At 32.3% G+C, this 18,607-nt stretch overlaps 1 protein-coding gene across 1 annotated transcript; it reads right to left on the bottom strand.

Annotated features, from left to right (window-relative positions):
- Window positions 1–1,046: 1,046 nt before the first annotated feature.
- On the bottom strand, window positions 1,047–18,122 carry LOC140431843 (cytochrome P450 9e2-like). The gene is made up of 4 exons (XM_072519721.1): window positions 17,977–18,122; window positions 12,348–12,567; window positions 2,673–2,836; window positions 1,047–1,411 (listed from the first exon to the last, which is right to left on the bottom strand). Exons 2-4 carry the CDS (start codon window positions 12,548–12,550, stop codon window positions 1,062–1,064), a joined length of 717 nt encoding a protein of 238 aa, XP_072375822.1. The 5' UTR covers window positions 12,551–12,567; window positions 17,977–18,122; the 3' UTR covers window positions 1,047–1,061.
- Window positions 18,123–18,607: the final 485 nt, after the last annotated feature.

Raw genomic sequence — 18,607 nt, 5'->3', positions numbered from 1 at the left:
TATAATTGTATGTAATATGTATATAATAGGTAATAGGTATATTGTTTTTTGTCTTTTTTATCTTTTACACAACTGACCTATTTTGGGTTTTTTTTATGAACTTAGCCTGAATGTATTGTATTTTTAAATCTATATGGTTCATAAATTAGGCTATTTTCTTCACTTTCATCATATTATTGCTACATATCTTTTATATGGTAAACCATGTAGAAATTATTTTGTATGACTGTTAAGCAGGAACCCTCCACAAACATAGTGAACTAAATATCATTTTTCGTCGCATGTAGGTCACTACAAGCATACACTCATATATTGTGTGATAAAGTGGACGGTTCGTTTCTTTTTAGTCCCACAAATTTTTCCTGATAATTGGAAGACCATGAAAATATTATTTCAACAGTATTCAATACTATATTGTACACTTTGAAAGTAACTTCACCTTTATATCAAAAGTTCATACACCTAGATTACTTGTGTCCCACTAAGTTTTAGACCTTTTTCGTGATGTTCTTGTTAACTGTTGGCAACCGTCTTTCTTATACTCTTTAAATATTTTTTCTGTTTGTGGTCTGTGGACCATCAATAATAAGAATAAAAAAAAAATTAGCATTAAGCTCTGATACAATCTTAGCCGCCCATGAAATTTCACTCTTATCTACTCTTAAAAAAATAGGAGAACGTAAGTTTTTGAATTGATTTTTTAAATCTTTTTTCTTTCATATTCTTTTCATATTGTCCTTAAAGAATTTTATTAAATTTTTTTCACTATTTTCCATATCTTGTTTTTCAGCTTTATCAACCACTCATTATTTCGTGTACTCCCTGCTAGTTAATATATCTATAATAATAAACTAATTTAAGAAAGAGAACGCTGACAAGAAAAAAAAATGACAAAGTAAATTACCAAAGAAGCAAGGGTTACTTTTATGTTATGTTATTATATAAAATAAGGAAAATTGGAAAACAGTCCAAGAAACCAGATCCAGCTAAATCAAGCTGGGTAAATAGGGCGAAATAAGAGAAAGAAAAGTAAGAACATGTTCAAAACGGAATGTTATTAATTAGAACAGAAAACATACCTCATATATTTTTGGTATAAGCATATATCCAAAGAACTTCATGCTCTTCCAGAAACCATTGAAATTTGTTGCATGTTTTCCCATAAGATAGAATTCATTTTCATGGTTTTTTAAAGAATCAATCTTCACTCCAAAAGCTGCGGAGGCAATAACATCATTAGTAAAACGCGTCAATGTGTCTTTCATTTCAATTTCTGTATTATTTGTGTCTTTTTCCATAAAAAAGTTGACTAAATTTTCACCACATTCCGACATCAGCACAAACATCGATTTCATTTTGCTGCTTGTAAATGATGGACTAAGAATTGGTCGCATTTCCTTCCATCTTTGTCCTAAAAACACAAAAGAGTTTTAATAAATATAAATAAATATGATGAGCTGGGTCATTCCCAATTAATTAATTATGTTGAAACAGTCAGAAATAATTAAAAGGAATTTTATTGCGTTAAGATTAATACATTTGTTTCTGGGTTTCCAAACATATAGACTAAGAATATTTCTTCTTGACATTCCAGCATCATGGCAAAATTTCGAAAACATATTGAATAAATTTTTATGTGCATATATCGATACAAATAAGTATTAAAGAACCTGACCGAATTTTTCATCGTAAAACCAATAAGAATATGTATACAAAGTTTCAAGACTTCAGGATTTTTCCTTTAAAAAAAGAAAAGCATAAAAATATGAGAAGAAGAAGAAGACTTGTTGACCAAAAATTTCTTACACCAAGGGTAATTTCCTACACCAAGAGAAATTTACGCAAACAAAACATATTTCACGATTTTAAAACTTTTCCTTTGGAACTTTTCCTTCAATAAAAAGAAAAGGCAGTCGAATATAAGAATAAGAAGAAGACTTATTCACACTAAATTTAATAGCGTTCTTTCTTACACCAGGAGAAATAAAAGTTTTAAGTTTGAAGGATATGACTAGAAAACGCCTAAAAATATTAGAAGAAGAAGACTTGTTAATATCGAATTCAAAAGAGTTCTTTCATACATCTACATATGTATTAAATTTCAAGACTTTAGGGCTATCAGGAGAACAAAAACATCTGTTGAGCCAAAAGTCAATAGGGACATATACATTAAGAGGAAACTATGCACCTTCTTATCCTAATATTTTGGATGTTTTAAGATGCTAGAAGTGTTTCTTTAGGATTTTTCCTTTAAGAAAAAGAACACACATTAGAATATGGGTAGAAAATAACATTCATTTTATTCTCAATAAAATTCTTTCTTACACCAAAGGGGACATCATGTTTTAGGGCTCTATAATTTTTCCATCAAGAACTATCGATTTCAGTAAGGACAGATAAGATCCCAAATAAAGTATACAGGCATTGTATTTAAGAGTTATCGTACATACAGGATAAATGACATTTCAATAAGGGCATATCGAATCCCTAATACAGTATTAAGATATTAACACTTCAAAAGAAAAATCAAAAATTTTTATTTTTATTCACTAATGAGCAAGCAATTTTACGAGATAATGAGGACGACGGAAGCTGGATGGAAATAGAAATACTCTAACAAAAATAGTTATCGTGTGTAGATGTATAAATCGTTTCTACAATAAGTTACTTACCTGTAAGGGCGAACAAGTTTTTACCCCATAGGGGATCAGCTTTCTCCGGGATGAAAGGACGGTGGTCCATAAAGTAATCAAAATCTTTTACCCCGAGTTGTTTGATTAAATTTAGGTCTTTTATTACAAGTGTTGGTAAAGTAAATTGATACATTCCACTGTACCTAGAAAATATGAGGAGTTAGATGAAAAAATGTCGAAATAAAAAGTTATATTAATATTCATCTCAGTTTTTATAGGAGGTGGGATTTTTGGATATGCCCAATTATTCTAAAATATTTAGAGCCTCCTACCACTTCCGGTTATATCAGAAGTTGTCTAAAACTTTCGTACTTTAAATATAACGCCCTGAAACGCCCATTTTTTTTAAAGTGTCCAATTCGACATCCTATATCTTTATGAATAATAAAATTGCAATAATTCTATTGAGTAAAATTTAAAAATATTAAACAAAACTTAAATAAATAGTTTAATATTTTCTATTTTAATAAAACTTTAACATTTTGTAAATAGACGAATATTTAATATACAAGGCGATTCAAACCGCGAACTTAAAAATTTTTCAATTTTTTCTTTTCTAATCAAGAATTGCTTATTTTAGAGTATGTTGTACTCTTGTGCTCTTAACACGGATGACTGTAGTTAAAAAACTGAGTTAATTTTTAATGACCCTCTAACATATTTACGGCTACCTAAAGATCCAATATTATCAATACAAACTTCATTCAATAATATAATAAAGAAACTAAAATCTGAAAAACAACTTACTGACTAAAGAACTATCTACAATTCTTCTTGTACTTCTATGTCGTATAAATAATTTAATAACTTTTGTTACTTAAAATATATTCAAATTGTTATGTAACATTTTACAAAATAACATTAAACATACGGAAGGAAAAGTGTGTTGCCTAAGTGGAAGATGATCTAAATACGCTGCCCGGATTTTGGCCTCTTAATTTTAGAAATATAACGTCAAGGATGGGCAAAGTGTTACAATTGAGGATTGGCAGGCCACCCTTAACGTGATTTTAGACAAAGTACAAGATTAAAGGACAGAAATCGACCGGCAAGGAATTTCTACAATAGCAACGCAGTTCGTAAAATTAGAAGCCAAAGTCAGGGAGCTTCGTCAAAGACGAAGTAGCGACAGTTTACTTGCTTAAAAGGCCACAAATGTAATTTTACCATCGATACTTAAGCAATAAGATCAGATGAGTAAACTTTTCCTGAACCAGTTATTTATAAGGACAATATCAAGACCTCCCACACTGGAAACAACGACAGGGGATATCATAACTGTTTATGGGGAAAGATGTGTAAAAATAAAACTGGAACACGTCGACATAGAAGTATTGGTACTAATAGTCGACATAGTAGATTATTTAATCCTGGGCGTCGATATCATGTCCGAACATGAGTTTATCGTAGATGTCAAAAATGTCATTCTACTCTAAAGATCCCTCCTAACAGCGACCTAATATCAAAAAGCAAAATAATTCATTAAAATCGGAAATGACATCTTCTTCAGAGGAAAAATACCTGATTCCACTGACTTATTCTAACATCGAATAAAAATTGACATGACCAAACCCGTAAGGCAGGCATCAATACGTACCCTATTTGCAAAACAAAAAAAAAAGGTTTTGTTATTCTTAAAAATATGCAGAAAGAGAGTAATATCGAAGAATCGAGTAATCTTCTCCAGTGGTGTTGGTAACCAAGAAAGATGACTCTACAATGTTCTGCGTCGACCATATAAGATTAAATAGAAAGACAACTATCTATTGCCTTAAATTGACGTTACCCTTAGCGCTTTGGCTAGATCGAAATGGTTTTCTATAGAGGATCTCAAAAGTATCTATTGGCAAGTTGCAATCTACCTTAAAAACAGAAAGAAGAAAAGGTTTTCTTCTGAAGATGGGCTCTATCAATTCAAAGTGATTTCATTCAGATTGTACCACACTTAAATGACAATTTAAATTGCCAAACAAGGCTCATCATTGCCATTCATTGGACCGGAACCCTTCTGCGGAGTTGCTAAATCAGTAACAAGAACGGCTACAAGGAAGTGGGTAGCTCGCAAATCTCTGGAATGGTGGAGGAATTCACCAGGACAAAGACAGGCGAAACAGTTCATTACAGAACATTCGCCAAAATTTACGGCAGACCTAATAAGCAAAGACAGGAAAACAGTCAAGGTCATAGTAGGTCTTCTAACAGGGCACTGTAAGCTGAATAGGCACTTGAAGCTGATGGGATTATCAGATGATGACCTGTGCAGATTCTGTCACCTCGAAGAAGAAACAGCAGAGCACATTTTATGTCAGTGTGACAGTCTGGCAAATGTGAAGAAAATCCAACGGCAAATAGCTACATGGAAGGTACAGTCTCGAAGCTACTAGACTTTATAAAAAGGGTCAGGCTAGAGAATGTTATCTAGGACTAGAGGACCACAATAGATCTGAAAAGGTCGCAGTGGAATAGGCCGAAAGGCCACCTCTCTTAATCTAATCTAATCTAAAGTTGCAATCTACCTTAAAAACAGAAAGAAGAAAAGGTTTTCTTCTGAAGATGGGCTCTATCAATTCAAAGTGATTTTATTCAGATTGTACCACATTTAAATGGAGCCAATACTAATGTAGCTAATGGAGCTAGTATTTAGAAGACTTATATGGAAAACCTCTCTGATATATCTCGACGACATCATGGTCATCGGAAGAGATTTTGACGAACAACTTGTCAATTTGAAAGAATTTTTCACCAGACTTAGGAACGCTCACGTACAAATATGCCAAAAAGTGCGAGTCCTTCCAAGAAAATATAGTTTTCTTGATCATGAGATATCCTCCTCAAGTTATGATATTTCATCCTCAAGATGAAATATCATGTCATATCATCCTTCTTTTGCAGCATAACCGGACAAAATACTCCAACAAACAAACATGATGTCCAAAGCTGCTTTGACTACCACCTTCGTGAAAGATTTTGGAAAGGTTGCCAAACCTCTCCATATCCTGACTGGGAGAAAGCTATCATTTGACTTAACGCCAGACTGCCAGCTTGCCTTTACTAGACACCGGCTCCATTTTGATACCGATCCTTGTCAAAATGACATCGGAACAGTGATTTTTCAGGTACAGGAGGGCAAGGAACATGTCATGGAATACTTTAGCAACAATCTGGGAAATTACCAGGAAGGAGTTGTTGACAGTTATCAAAGCCTGATTGTACCCCTGTGCATTAGATAAGTCGAGACGTCGTCATCGCCAAAACATTTCACGAACTAAATTTACGCAGTGTTCGCCGCCCAGATAACTATTTTGCAGACAGTTTGTTCTCATTAAATTAGCCAGCAGAGGCGGTCTTTGAGATTAGTATTGGCAATTCTACGCGACTTCTTCTAAGCAATAATTATTACTGTGATTAGTAATTGTAATAATTATTTTAATTAAGTAAATTTTTGAGAAAAATAGATGCATTAAAATGAAAGAGATAGAACACAAAAATATGCTCAATATATTTTAAAAAGCTATAGAAATAGCTGGCCTGTATCATAAGAAAATCGCATTAATTGACTCTACAGGCAACACAATATTAGATAAAGAAAAAATTCTAACAACTGGGTATATGTACATAAATGAACTATATAGCGATATTAGACGAGACGAACCACAGATATTAGTTGAAGGCCAAGGACCAGAAATACAAAAGTCGGAAGTACTACACGCTACCAAATTGACAGAGAACAAGAAAGCTGTTCACTCTGACAATATTCCGGTAAAGTTGATCAAACTTGTTTTGAAAAAAACGTTGAAATATTGTACAAGCTTTTCAATCACGTTTACTTAAGTCGCAAATGCCACAAGATTGGTTTGAGAAAAGAAGTCCGAATTCATAACAAAAAAATCAACGCCCGACACACTGGAGCAACAATAGACTGATAAGATTTACACACAGTAGCTATAGCTTCAAAATATTTTACGTATATTTCCATAGCATTTGGTTTTAGAACACATTTTGGTTTTAGAAACGAGTTGGAAATTCGAGAAGTACTGTATACACTGAATATGTTACAGAAATTTCTAGATTAACGCAAAGATGCCTTTGCTGTGTTTTATTGATTATGAAAAGGCGTTCGATTGAGTGCAACATGAGAAGTTAATTTAATAATTACTGTTTTAATGCGAATAAGCCACAATTAAAATTTAAAATAAGTTTATTGACGTTTCAATTTCCATTTCTCAAAATGCAAACATTAATAAATTAAACAAATGTTGTTTTTTGTTACTCGGTAAAAAATCGTTCTAATAACTTAATTTTATCTGACTCATTTATATTGACAATTTATAAATATATTATATAATTTACAGTAGACGACATTAAAATGATATTGCCCATATTGCTGAGTTGCGTTCCTGATACGACTTTATTGTAAAATAGTTCATTCGATTACATGAAATCAACTTTAACTTAAAATTTAACTTTAATAAAAAATTATAGCATGTGATTCGTTTTTAACAAGACAACCACATGCCGTAAGGACAGTGAAATTCTCCTGTTAATGATTCCATAGTAAATCATGAGGAAAAAACCTTATATTACTAACCCAACATGGTAAGTATTTGGTCTTACATTGTATCCTCGATATGTTACTGACTTACTAATAGTGGTATTTTGCTTTTATTAACTTAGTCTTTTAATATGGGTAACCAGATCCTACTACATTCTGACGAGGAATTTGCGACAAAATTGGTCTCATTTACCATAATTATAGCAGTTTCTTTGATTTTTTTTCTTTTTACCAACTGTTTATTTTAGGACTATACTTGAATCGTTTCATGAACCGTATGTTCATTTTTTCCATGCGTGTTTACATATTTGAGATCTACTAAATTCTCTATTTTTAAAAGAAAGGACAGTTATGTCCTTCCTCTTCCAGTCTAAATTTTGGTTTCGTCAATAGAAATCTTCGGATTTGTCTATGTATAAAATTAAAAAAAAAATATATAATATAAAAATCTTTATATATTGGCAACTAGAACAAGACTAAATATACCAGCTATAATGAAATTATTGACATTATGTAGCGATAATACCTATTTTCAACTAAATAATGAATTCTATAAACAAAAGTTTGGTCTAGCAATGGGCTCTAGTTTATCTCCATAATTAATTGATATATTTATGGAAGATTTTAAAACAAATATTATTTCTAAACAAAATTTAAAACTCACAGTATGGTGGAGATATGTAAATGATGTATTCCTTATGACCAAATGGATTAGAGTTAATGGACACATTTCTGAATGATATAAACGATAAAGAAGAGACAAGAACATTTACCATAAAAAGGAATATAATAACAACCTACCTTTCCTGCATGTTTTAATCGCTAAGAACGATACTGGATATGAGTCTTTAGGTGTATAGAAAACGAACACACACCAACAGATATCTAAATTACAAATCAAATCACAATATCAGTATTAAAAAGAATCAATAAATCCTTATGTTTAAAGTCTTATCTAATGGCAGATTTGTAAACAAACTATTTATGTCAAAACTTACTAAAATATTATTTGAATAAAATTAAATATTCGACAATTTATTTAAAAATGTTGTGTATTTTTTATAAATGTGTCATTTTTATATAAAACTAATATACCACTGAGACCTATTTGTAGTACCACGAATTCTCCTTGTAGTGAACTGTCAAAATTTTTATTAAATATTAAACAACCATTTGCAAATAAAAATGACACATTTATAAAAAAATACACATTTTTTAAATAAATTATCAAATATTGAATTTAATTCAATATGGCAACAAATGTGCCATTATTTATATGCCATAAATGATGATATATTGGCAGCTAGAAGAAGACTAAATATATCAGCTATTATGAAGTTATTGACATTAGGTACTGATAATACGTATTTTCAACTAAATAATGAACTCTATAAACAAAATTTTGGTATAGCAATCGGCTCTAGTTTATCTCAACTGTTAGCCGATATATTTATGAAAGATTTTACAACAAATATTATTTCTAAACAAAATTTTAAACCCACAGTATGGTGGGAAAATGTAGATAATGTATACAAACGATAATAAATATGTGACTCGTGTGTATAGAAAACCTACACATACCAACAGATATCTAAATTAAAAATCAAATCTAAATAGCAATATTGAGAATCATAAAATCTTTATACGATAGAGCAAAAGTTACTTGTTCTAAATAAAATTTGCTCTTAGAGCAAAAACATTGTTAAAATCTGTTTTATTAAAAAATGATTATTCTTTATCGTTTATCAATAGGAAATTTTCAACAACTGACCGAATAGAACAGAACAACTTAGAACGATATTCTACAGCATAGACAAGTAATAATACGAGGACAATAACAATACCATACATAAAAGAATTATCAGAAAAACTGAAAAAGGTAGGAAATAAATTCAACATTTCAACAACATCTAAAACAACAAACACATTAAGATCCATTTTATCTTAAACCAAACTTAACAATGGACAAGAAAGAACATCAGAAAATGAACATAGGGTTCAATGAAACGATTCAAGTATAGTCCTAAAAGAAAGAGATGGTAAAAATAGAAAAATCAAAGAAGCGGCTCTAATTATGCTAAATGACATCAATTGTGTAGCAAATTCTCCGGAAGAATGCAGTAGGATCCGGTTACCCATATTAAAAGATGAAGGTAATAAAAGGAAAATACCACTATTAGTAAGTCAGTAACATATCGGGCATACATCAGTTTTGTTTTCTAAATAACATTCTTATTTTGAGTTGTAATGAAAAAATTTTTGTTTGCTAGATTCTTTGAACTTTAAACACAAGCTTTGTTCTAGGATTCATTATTCATTTAAGTTTTTCAGTCATTAGCTTTAGTAGATATAGGTGTAGAAGTAATAATTTGCAAGAGTGATCTCCCGAATTTTGATATTTGTACGAGTGCTTGGTGTCTTTGGTGTACTCTGAGATAGCGCGTAAAGTTGAAGAAAATATTAGTACCATGTACTAGTATCGAGTATTGCCTCCTCTGGCATTTATTACTGCTTGAGGACGATCTCTCATACTGAGAATAATCGTTCTGATTTATTCTTGTTCAATTTGATCCCAAATTTTAACCAACCGCAAAAACAGTTCATCTAATGTGTTTGGTGCATTGCGTAGTTGTCGTAGTCGTCTGCCTTTGATGTCCAAACATGTTTTACTGGGTTGAGGTCAGGACTTCTCGCAGGCCAATCCATAACAGGAATTCTAGCCTCCTGACGATACTACTGCAGAATTCTTGCCGTGTGTGGCCTGGCATTATCTTGCATAATCACGAAATTATGCCCAATAAATGGTGCAAATGGCACCACATGCTCTTTTAAAATGTCTGTTATATACCTCTGCGATGTAAGCCGACCGCGATCTATTCTACGAGCCTCTAAATTAATCCCACCCCACACCAATTACCGAGCCGCCGCCATACTGTACAGTCCCTACGGTGTTACACTGTGCATAGTGTTCCCCAGGCCTTCTATACACTCGGTTTCTCCTGTCATCAGAAAAAAGACAGTACCTAGATTCATGAACATGTTCACGAGCAAAATGCAATCTTTGCCTTCTATGGTCTCTTGTCAATAATGGGCCAATTGGTGCCCTTCCAGGGTGTAGGTCGTTTTCGGCAAGTCTTCTTCTAATCGTATTTTGGCTTATTTTAAAGTTATAACGATCCAAAAATTCATTTTGTAGAGAAGTACTGGTAACAAACCTTTGTCTCAGTGTACGAAGTGTCAAAAAACCGGTCTTGATTAAGAGTTGTAACCCTTCTACTGCCTTGACCGGTTCTTCTCGAGTTACTTCCAGTAACAGAAAAACGTGTTAACACTCTTAAAATGGTTGACTGGGTAACGGTAAAACGTTCAGCGAGTTCTACTTGAGTGTATCCTTCTTCGCGAAGAGTAACGATTCTAAAACAGTCACTTTCTGACAAATTTCGACATTCTTGCTGCTGGTGGTTCATTTCAAAGAAAAAACAATAAACTTGAAAAACCCCTTTAAACGTTCAGTACACCGTAATCCAACCCAACTAAATTCGAAATAAAATGAAGCACAATTAGCATGTTTTTAATTTTTTTGCAACAAATGGTAAAAACACAAGCGTTTTTACCGTTCTTTCGATAAATTTTACAATATACCGGGAATAACAATAATATATTAGCACAAAAATCGAAACATTAAAATTCTTTAATTTATTGAACAGTATATATATATAATGCTATAATTTTTTCTGACAAATACTCTACGGTCTACTTTAAAATGTATATATGTATATGTCTGAATTGTCATATAAATGAGTCAGATAAAATTCAATTATTACAACAATTTTTCACCAAGTAATGGTAACTGGTAGACAACACGACTTTTAGTTCAAACATGTCAGATAATAGACTTAGATAAGATAAGCAGAACAACTATTTAGAATATCATATATGATAGACAGGGTTTTTGCAATATTATTCTCCAACGTCACACAACAACCTTAATAAAGCACGCAAAAACGAACAAGATTAAAATTAGAGAAAGATCTTTGCCATGTGCTACGAACTGTCGTCAAAAACGATCAGTGATAACCTCAACAGCTACAAGATGACCAACAAGTTAATCCATGTATGAAAAAAGTGTAAAAGTAAACGAGTAATCTAGCAAGATATAAGTTCCTGAAGTCCAGAAGTTAAAACTATTGGAGCAAACGGATTTGCATAAGATTGAAAGATTATGCCCTTTATAGATCTTTAAAAATATTTAAAAATAAGGATGATACGGAATTTAAGTTACATCTGGATTGTACCTAAAAGTAAAGTGTCAGAAATATTGCGTAAGTTATATGACGGTGTATTAACTAAACACTTTTACATAACAAAGAAGTTACAAAAGGTTTGAGAATAGTTCTATTTGGGGAATTGCAAAGGAGATCTAAAAAGGTGGGGCCGAAAAAATACAAATTGTACGTAACGGACAATGTTTCAGTTTGTAAAAAGAAAGCATTCATGAAACAGTACAATTGTAGAATACGCAGTAGTTATGGATAGTGTAAAAGCATTCACCAAAACTGGTAACGGAAATAATTATCTTAAGGGCAAAAAATTATTCTACAAAATGGACTGGATTATTTACAAAAATCAGAAACCCAATCCATTCAGATCAAGAGTAAAATCATGAATCAGCACATTTCCAAAAAATTGGTCAGACAGTCAAGCAGATTAGGCCCATAACAAGAGTGACGTAGTTTAAATTATAAATGTTCTTGCAACTTGGACTAGAATATGGTACTGTCTGATTTGCCTATGGTGGAGCAGTACGGCATCAATTAATAAGGGCTTGCGGCTTGGTTATTTTCCAGAAGGGGTGGCGCCTAATTTACCGGTATATATATATATATATATATATATATATATATATATATATATATATATATATTAATATATATATATAATATAATATATATATATATATATATATATATATATGTAAGTATGTATATATTTCTATGTAGCAGTTTATTTTAACATGTATGCATCTAACATTGGTGAACTGATTTAGTAATAAAGCATATTGTATTGATTAAACGTTCATGTCATAAAATTTATTTACCCACCTAGCTTCAGGTGCCGTGTTGTATCCCTTAGCAATCATATCCGGGAAAGATTCTCTTTGAAGAACCACTCCCCAGTTATCTCCTAACAACCACCATGGATTGGTCTGTTTTACACCTCTTTCCTTCCAATAGCTTAGGGGCTTAACGCCATAGTAGTAAAATAGGCCTCCTATCACTACAGCCACTAATATTAATTGCAACATGTTGGTTGTGACTTAATCTAAAAAAAAATGCATAAATATTATTTATAGGTACCATAATATTTGGATACCATTCTACTGGCACACTTTTGAATATTGCAATAGTTTTTAAAGAAGGTTTTTGTATTCTGCACGGCTCATTATAGTGCAGTAAGTTATTAAGCTTTACGTTACAAGCCAAATTTTTATCTACTAGTAAATTATAAGGTATTTAAAATCGGTAAGATAGTTTCGAAACAAATTCAGATTTCTGCTTTAATCTGGAGCCTTCTAAAAATTGCAAGGCATGGCCAAACGATGATAAAGATGTTAATAGAGACATGGGGAATCTAAAATTTGCATTCCACGACATGTCTATTCATCTAAGCAGAAATCCTAACGAATTTGTTTCTCGTACTCATACAGAGTAGATCCGAAGAAAATGAAAAAGACAGAAAAGATTTTATTTCACGTTCAAAGCGTCTATGTACCTATTGATACGACTCTGAGATAGCGCGTGCTCATCAGAATAGTTATTCATAGCCGTTCTTAACGTGAAAAATAAAATTCTCTGTCTTATTAGAAGTAACAATAACATGACTTCGTTATGGACGCAATAGCGACATCTGATAGAAAAATCGGTAAGATAGTTTCGAAACAAATTCAGATTTCTGCTTTAATCTGGAGCCTTCTAAAAATTGCAAGGCATGGCCAAACGATGATAAAGATGTTAATAGAGACATGGGGAATCTAAAATTTGCATTCCACGACATGTCTATTCATCTAAGCAGAAATCCTAACGAATTTGTTTCTCGTACTCATACAGAGTAGATCCGAAGAAAATGAAAAAGACAGAAAAGATTTTATTTCACGTTCAAAGCGTCTATGTACCTATTGATACGTATTTCGCTTTAATAAAGCTCATCAGAATAGTTATTCATAGCCGTTCTTAACGTGAAAAATAAAATTCTCTGTCTTATTAGAAGTAACAATAACATGACTTCGTTATGGACGCAATAGCGACATCTGATAGAAAAATCGGTAAGATAGTTTCGAAACAAATTCAGATTTCTGCTTTAATCTGGAGCCTTCTAAAAATTGCAAGGCATGGCCAAACGATGATAAAGATGTTAATAGAGACATGGGGAATCTAAAATTTGCATTCCACGACATGTCTATTCATCTAAGCAGAAATCCTAACGAATTTGTTTCTCGTACTCATACAGAGTAGATCCGAAGAAAATGAAAAAGACAGAAAAGATTTTATTTCACGTTCAAAGCGTCTATGTACCTATTGATACGTATTTCGCTTTAATAAAGCTCATCAGAATAGTTATTCATAGCCGTTCTTAACGTGAAAAATAAAATTCTCTGTCTTATTAGAAGTAACAATAACATGACTTCGTTATGGACGCAATAGCGACATCTGATAGAAAAATCGGTAAGATAGTTTCGAAACAAATTCAGATTTCTGCTTTAATCTGGAGCCTTCTAAAAATTGCAAGGCATGGCCAAACGATGGTAAAGATGTTAATAGAGACATGGGGAATCTAAAATTTGCATTCCACGACATGTCTATTCATCTAAGCAGAAATCCTAACGAATTTGTTTCTCGTACTCATACAGAGTAGATCCGAAGAAAATGAAAAAGACAGAAAAGATTTTATTTCACGTTCAAAGCGTCTATGTACCTATTGATACGTATTTCGCTTTAATAAAGCTCATCAGAATAGTTATTCATAGCCGTTCTTAACGTGAAAAATAAAATTCTCTGTCTTATTAGAAGTAACAATAACATGACTTCGTTATGGACGCAATAGCGACATCTGATAGAAAAATCGGTAAGATAGTTTCGAAACAAATTCAGATTTCTGCTTTAATCTGGAGCCTTCTAAAAATTGCAAGGCATGGCCAAACGATGATAAAAATGTTAATAGAGACATGGGGAATCTAAAATTTGCATTCCACGACATGTCTATTCATCTAAGCAGAAATCCTAACGAATTTGTTTCTCGTACTCATACAGAGTAGATCCGAAGAAAATGAAAAAGACAGAAAAGATTTTATTTCACGTTCAAAGCGTCTATGTACCTATTGATACGTATTTCGCTTTAATAAAGCTCATCAGAATAGTTATTCATAGCCGTTCTTAACGTGAAAAATAAAATTCTCTGTCTTATTAGAAGTAACAATAACATGACTTCGTTATGGACGCAATAGCGACATCTGATAGAAAAATCGGTAAGATAGTTTCGAAACAAATTCAGATTTCTGCTTTAATCTGGAGCCTTCTAAAAATTGCAAGGCATGGCCAAACGATGATAAAGATGTTAATAGAGACATGAATTTGTTTCGAAACTATCTTACCGATTTTTCTATCAGATGTCGCTATTGCGTCCATAACGAAGTCATGTTATTGTTACTTCTAATAAGACAGAGAATTTTATTTTTCACGTTAAGAACGGCTATGAATAACTATTCTGATGAGCTTTATTAAAGCGAAATACGTATCAATAGGTACATAGACGCTTTGAACGTGAAATAAAATCTTTTCTGTCTTTTTCATTTTCTTCGGATCTACTCTGTATGAGTACGAGAAACAAATTCGTTAGGATTTCTGCTTAGATGAATAGACATGTCGTGGAATGCAAATTTTAGATTCCCCATGTCTCTATTAACATCTTTATCATCGTTTGGCCATGCCTTGCAATTTTTAGAAGGCTCCAGATTAAAGCAGAAATCTGAATTTGTTTCGAAACTATCTTACCGATTTTTCTATCAGATGTCGCTATTGCGTCCATAACGAAGTCATGTTATTGTTACTTCTAATAAGACAGAGAATTTTATTTTTCACGTTAAGAACGGCTATGAATAACTATTCTGATGAGCTTTATTAAAGCGAAATACGTATCAATAGGTACATAGACGCTTTGAACGTGAAATAAAATCTTTTCTGTCTTTTTCATTTTCTTCGGATCTACTCTGTATGAGTACGAGAAACAAATTCGTTAGGATTTCTGCTTAGATGAATAGACATGTCGTGGAATGCAAATTTTAGATTCCCCATGTCTCTATTAACATCTTTATCATCGTTTGGCCATGCCTTGCAATTTTTAGAAGGCTCCAGATTAAAGCAGAAATCTGAATTTGTTTCGAAACTATCTTACCGATTTTTCTATCAGATGTCGCTATTGCGTCCATAACGAAGTCATGTTATTGTTACTTCTAATAAGACAGAGAATTTTATTTTTCACGTTAAGAACGGCTATGAATAACTATTCTGATGAGCTTTATTAAAGCGAAATACGTATCAATAGGTACATAGACGCTTTGAACGTGAAATAAAATCTTTTCTGTCTTTTTCATTTTCTTCGGATCTACTCTGTATGAGTACGAGAAACAAATTCGTTAGGATTTCTGCTTAGATGAATAGACATGTCGTGGAATGCAAATTTTAGATTCCCCATGTCTCTATTAACATCTTTATCATCGTTTGGCCATGCCTTGCAATTTTTAGAAGGCTCCAGATTAAAGCAGAAAACTCTGAGATAGCGCGTATATCAGATGTCGCTATTGCGTCCATAACGAAGTCATGTTATTGTTACTTCTAATAAGACAGAGAATTTTATTTTTCACGTTAAGAACGGCTATGAATAACTATTCTGATGAGCTTTATTAAAGCGAAATACGTATCAATAGGTACATAGACGCTTTGAACGTGAAATAAAATCTTTTCTGTCTTTTTCATTTTCTTCGGATCTACTCTGTATGAGTACGAGAAACAAATTCGTTAGATTTCTGCTTAGATGAATAGACATGTCGTGGAATGCAAATTTTAGATTCCCCATGTCTCTATTAACATCTTTATCATCGTTTGGCCATGCCTTGCAATTTTTAGAAGGCTCCAGATTAAAGCAGAAATCTGAATTTGTTTCGAAACTATCTTACCGATTTTTCTATCAGATGTCGCTATTGCGTCCATAACGAAGTCATGTTATTGTTACTTCTAATAAGACAGAGAATTTTATTTTTCACGTTAAGAACGGCTATGAATAACTATTCTGATGAGCTTTATTAAAGCGAAATACGTATCAATAGGTACATAGACGCTTTGAACGTGAAATAAAATCTTTTCTGTCTTTTTCATTTTCTTCGGATCTACTCTGTATGAGTACGAGCAAACAAATTCGTTAGGATTTCTGCTTAGATGAATAGACATGTCGTGGAATGCAAATTTTAGATTCCCCATGTCTCTATTAACATCTTTATCATCGTTTGGCCATGCCTTGCAATTTTTAGAAGGCTCCAGATTAAAGCAGAAATCTGAATTTGTTCGAAACTATCTTACCGATTTTTCTATCAGATGTCGCTATTGCGTCCATAACGAAGTCATGTTATTGTTACTTCTAATAAGACAGAGAATTTTATTTTTCACGTTAAGAACGGCTATGAATAACTATTCTGATGAGCTTTATTAAAGCGAAATACGTATCAATAGGTACATAGACGCTTTGAACGTGAAATAAAATCTTTTCTGTCTTTTCATTTTCTTCGGATCTACTCTGTATGAGTACGAGAAACAAATTCGTTAGATTTCTGCTTAGATGAATAGACATGTCGTGGAATGCAAATTTTAGATTCCCCATGTCTCTATTAACATCTTTATCATCGTTTGGCCATGCCTTGCAATTTTTAGAAGGCTCCAGATTAAAGCAGAAATCTGAATTTGTTTCGAAACTATCTTACGATTTTTCTATCAGATGTCGCTATTGCGTCCATAACGAAGTCATGTTATTGTTACTTCTAATAAGACAGAGAATTTTATTTTCACGTTAAGACGGCTATGAATAACTATTCTGATGAGCTTTATTAAAGCGAAATACGTATCAATAGTACATAGACGCTTTGAACGTGAAATAAAATCTTTTCTGTCTTTTTCATTTTATAAGGTATTTCTTAAATATTACATAAGTTATTTAATATTTTAATTGGTAATAAGCCACAAGTTTATAGATTATTTTGTGATTTCCACGTCGGAAATTGTTCTTTGATTTTAATTTGAAGAGAGCGGCTAGTCTGCCAATGTAGCAGGAGTTGCACTTTGCACAGGGGCCAATGGAGTTTTTGTTTTCGAAACACCAGAACCTTAGAAAAGTTTTCGAAGACAAAAACTCCATTGGCCCCTCTAGAACAAACTAAGGTCGTCTATCATATACCCTGTACAGAGTGCCACAACGTCCCACAAAAGCGACATTAGGATTTCTAAACCATCTTGTGCCCTTACCAAAATACTGTGCAAACAACAAAATTATCACAAGCGATACATCTTGAAATATGCCAAATTTTAAAACATCCAGCGTCCCTAAATAAAAGAACCAACATCGACAACTTGAGCCAGATATATTACTCTCTCATCATACAAAAGAAATAACAAATAAAAAAACCCTTACACGACATTAACTTCATTCCTTTTCTTTTTTTTTTAAGAAGAAATGAATCCTTTACGTTTCCCCTTCGGTTCCTTTTCGTTTGCCAATTACCTCGATAATCGTACCTCTCTGCATTCCAAATAAATACATGTACGAAAACAAGCCACATGTGAAATTATGACATCCTACAACGGATAGAAAACAATTAAAAAGATTAGCGTGGTTTGACCCTTGAAACCTGAAAAAACCAACATTCAAATGAAGCCATCGGTCAAACTTAAATGAACAATAGTGCTCTTTTACAGTTTTTCTTGTGTTTTTTGTTTCCTTTTCTCGTTTAGTTATAACTTTTAATGTTAAGTTATCGTAGAGTTTTATAACATCTAGAAAAAACCTACAAATTGTTTTTGTCAGTATCAACCTGTTCGTTGTTTACTTATATTCTAAGATCTTTTCTATTTGTAGTGAACTGATGATGCTTTAAAAAATAAAGCAAACGTATTCAAATAAATCAATGAAGTAGTTGACAAATTTCATTTGCCAATTATTGACCGATCAAACCTCTGCTGTTCAACTATTGAATATATATTAAATTTAATCAACGATCATATCTTTTGCAATGTCTACCTATATATATATATATATATATATA

Source organism: Diabrotica undecimpunctata, unplaced genomic scaffold, assembly GCF_040954645.1.
Source record: "Diabrotica undecimpunctata isolate CICGRU unplaced genomic scaffold, icDiaUnde3 ctg00002132.1, whole genome shotgun sequence".
In the NCBI taxonomy this organism is placed as follows: domain Eukaryota; kingdom Metazoa; phylum Arthropoda; class Insecta; order Coleoptera; family Chrysomelidae; genus Diabrotica; species Diabrotica undecimpunctata.
The sequence above is the reverse complement of the archived record's forward strand: the minus strand, read 5'-3'. Positions and strand labels throughout refer to the sequence as shown.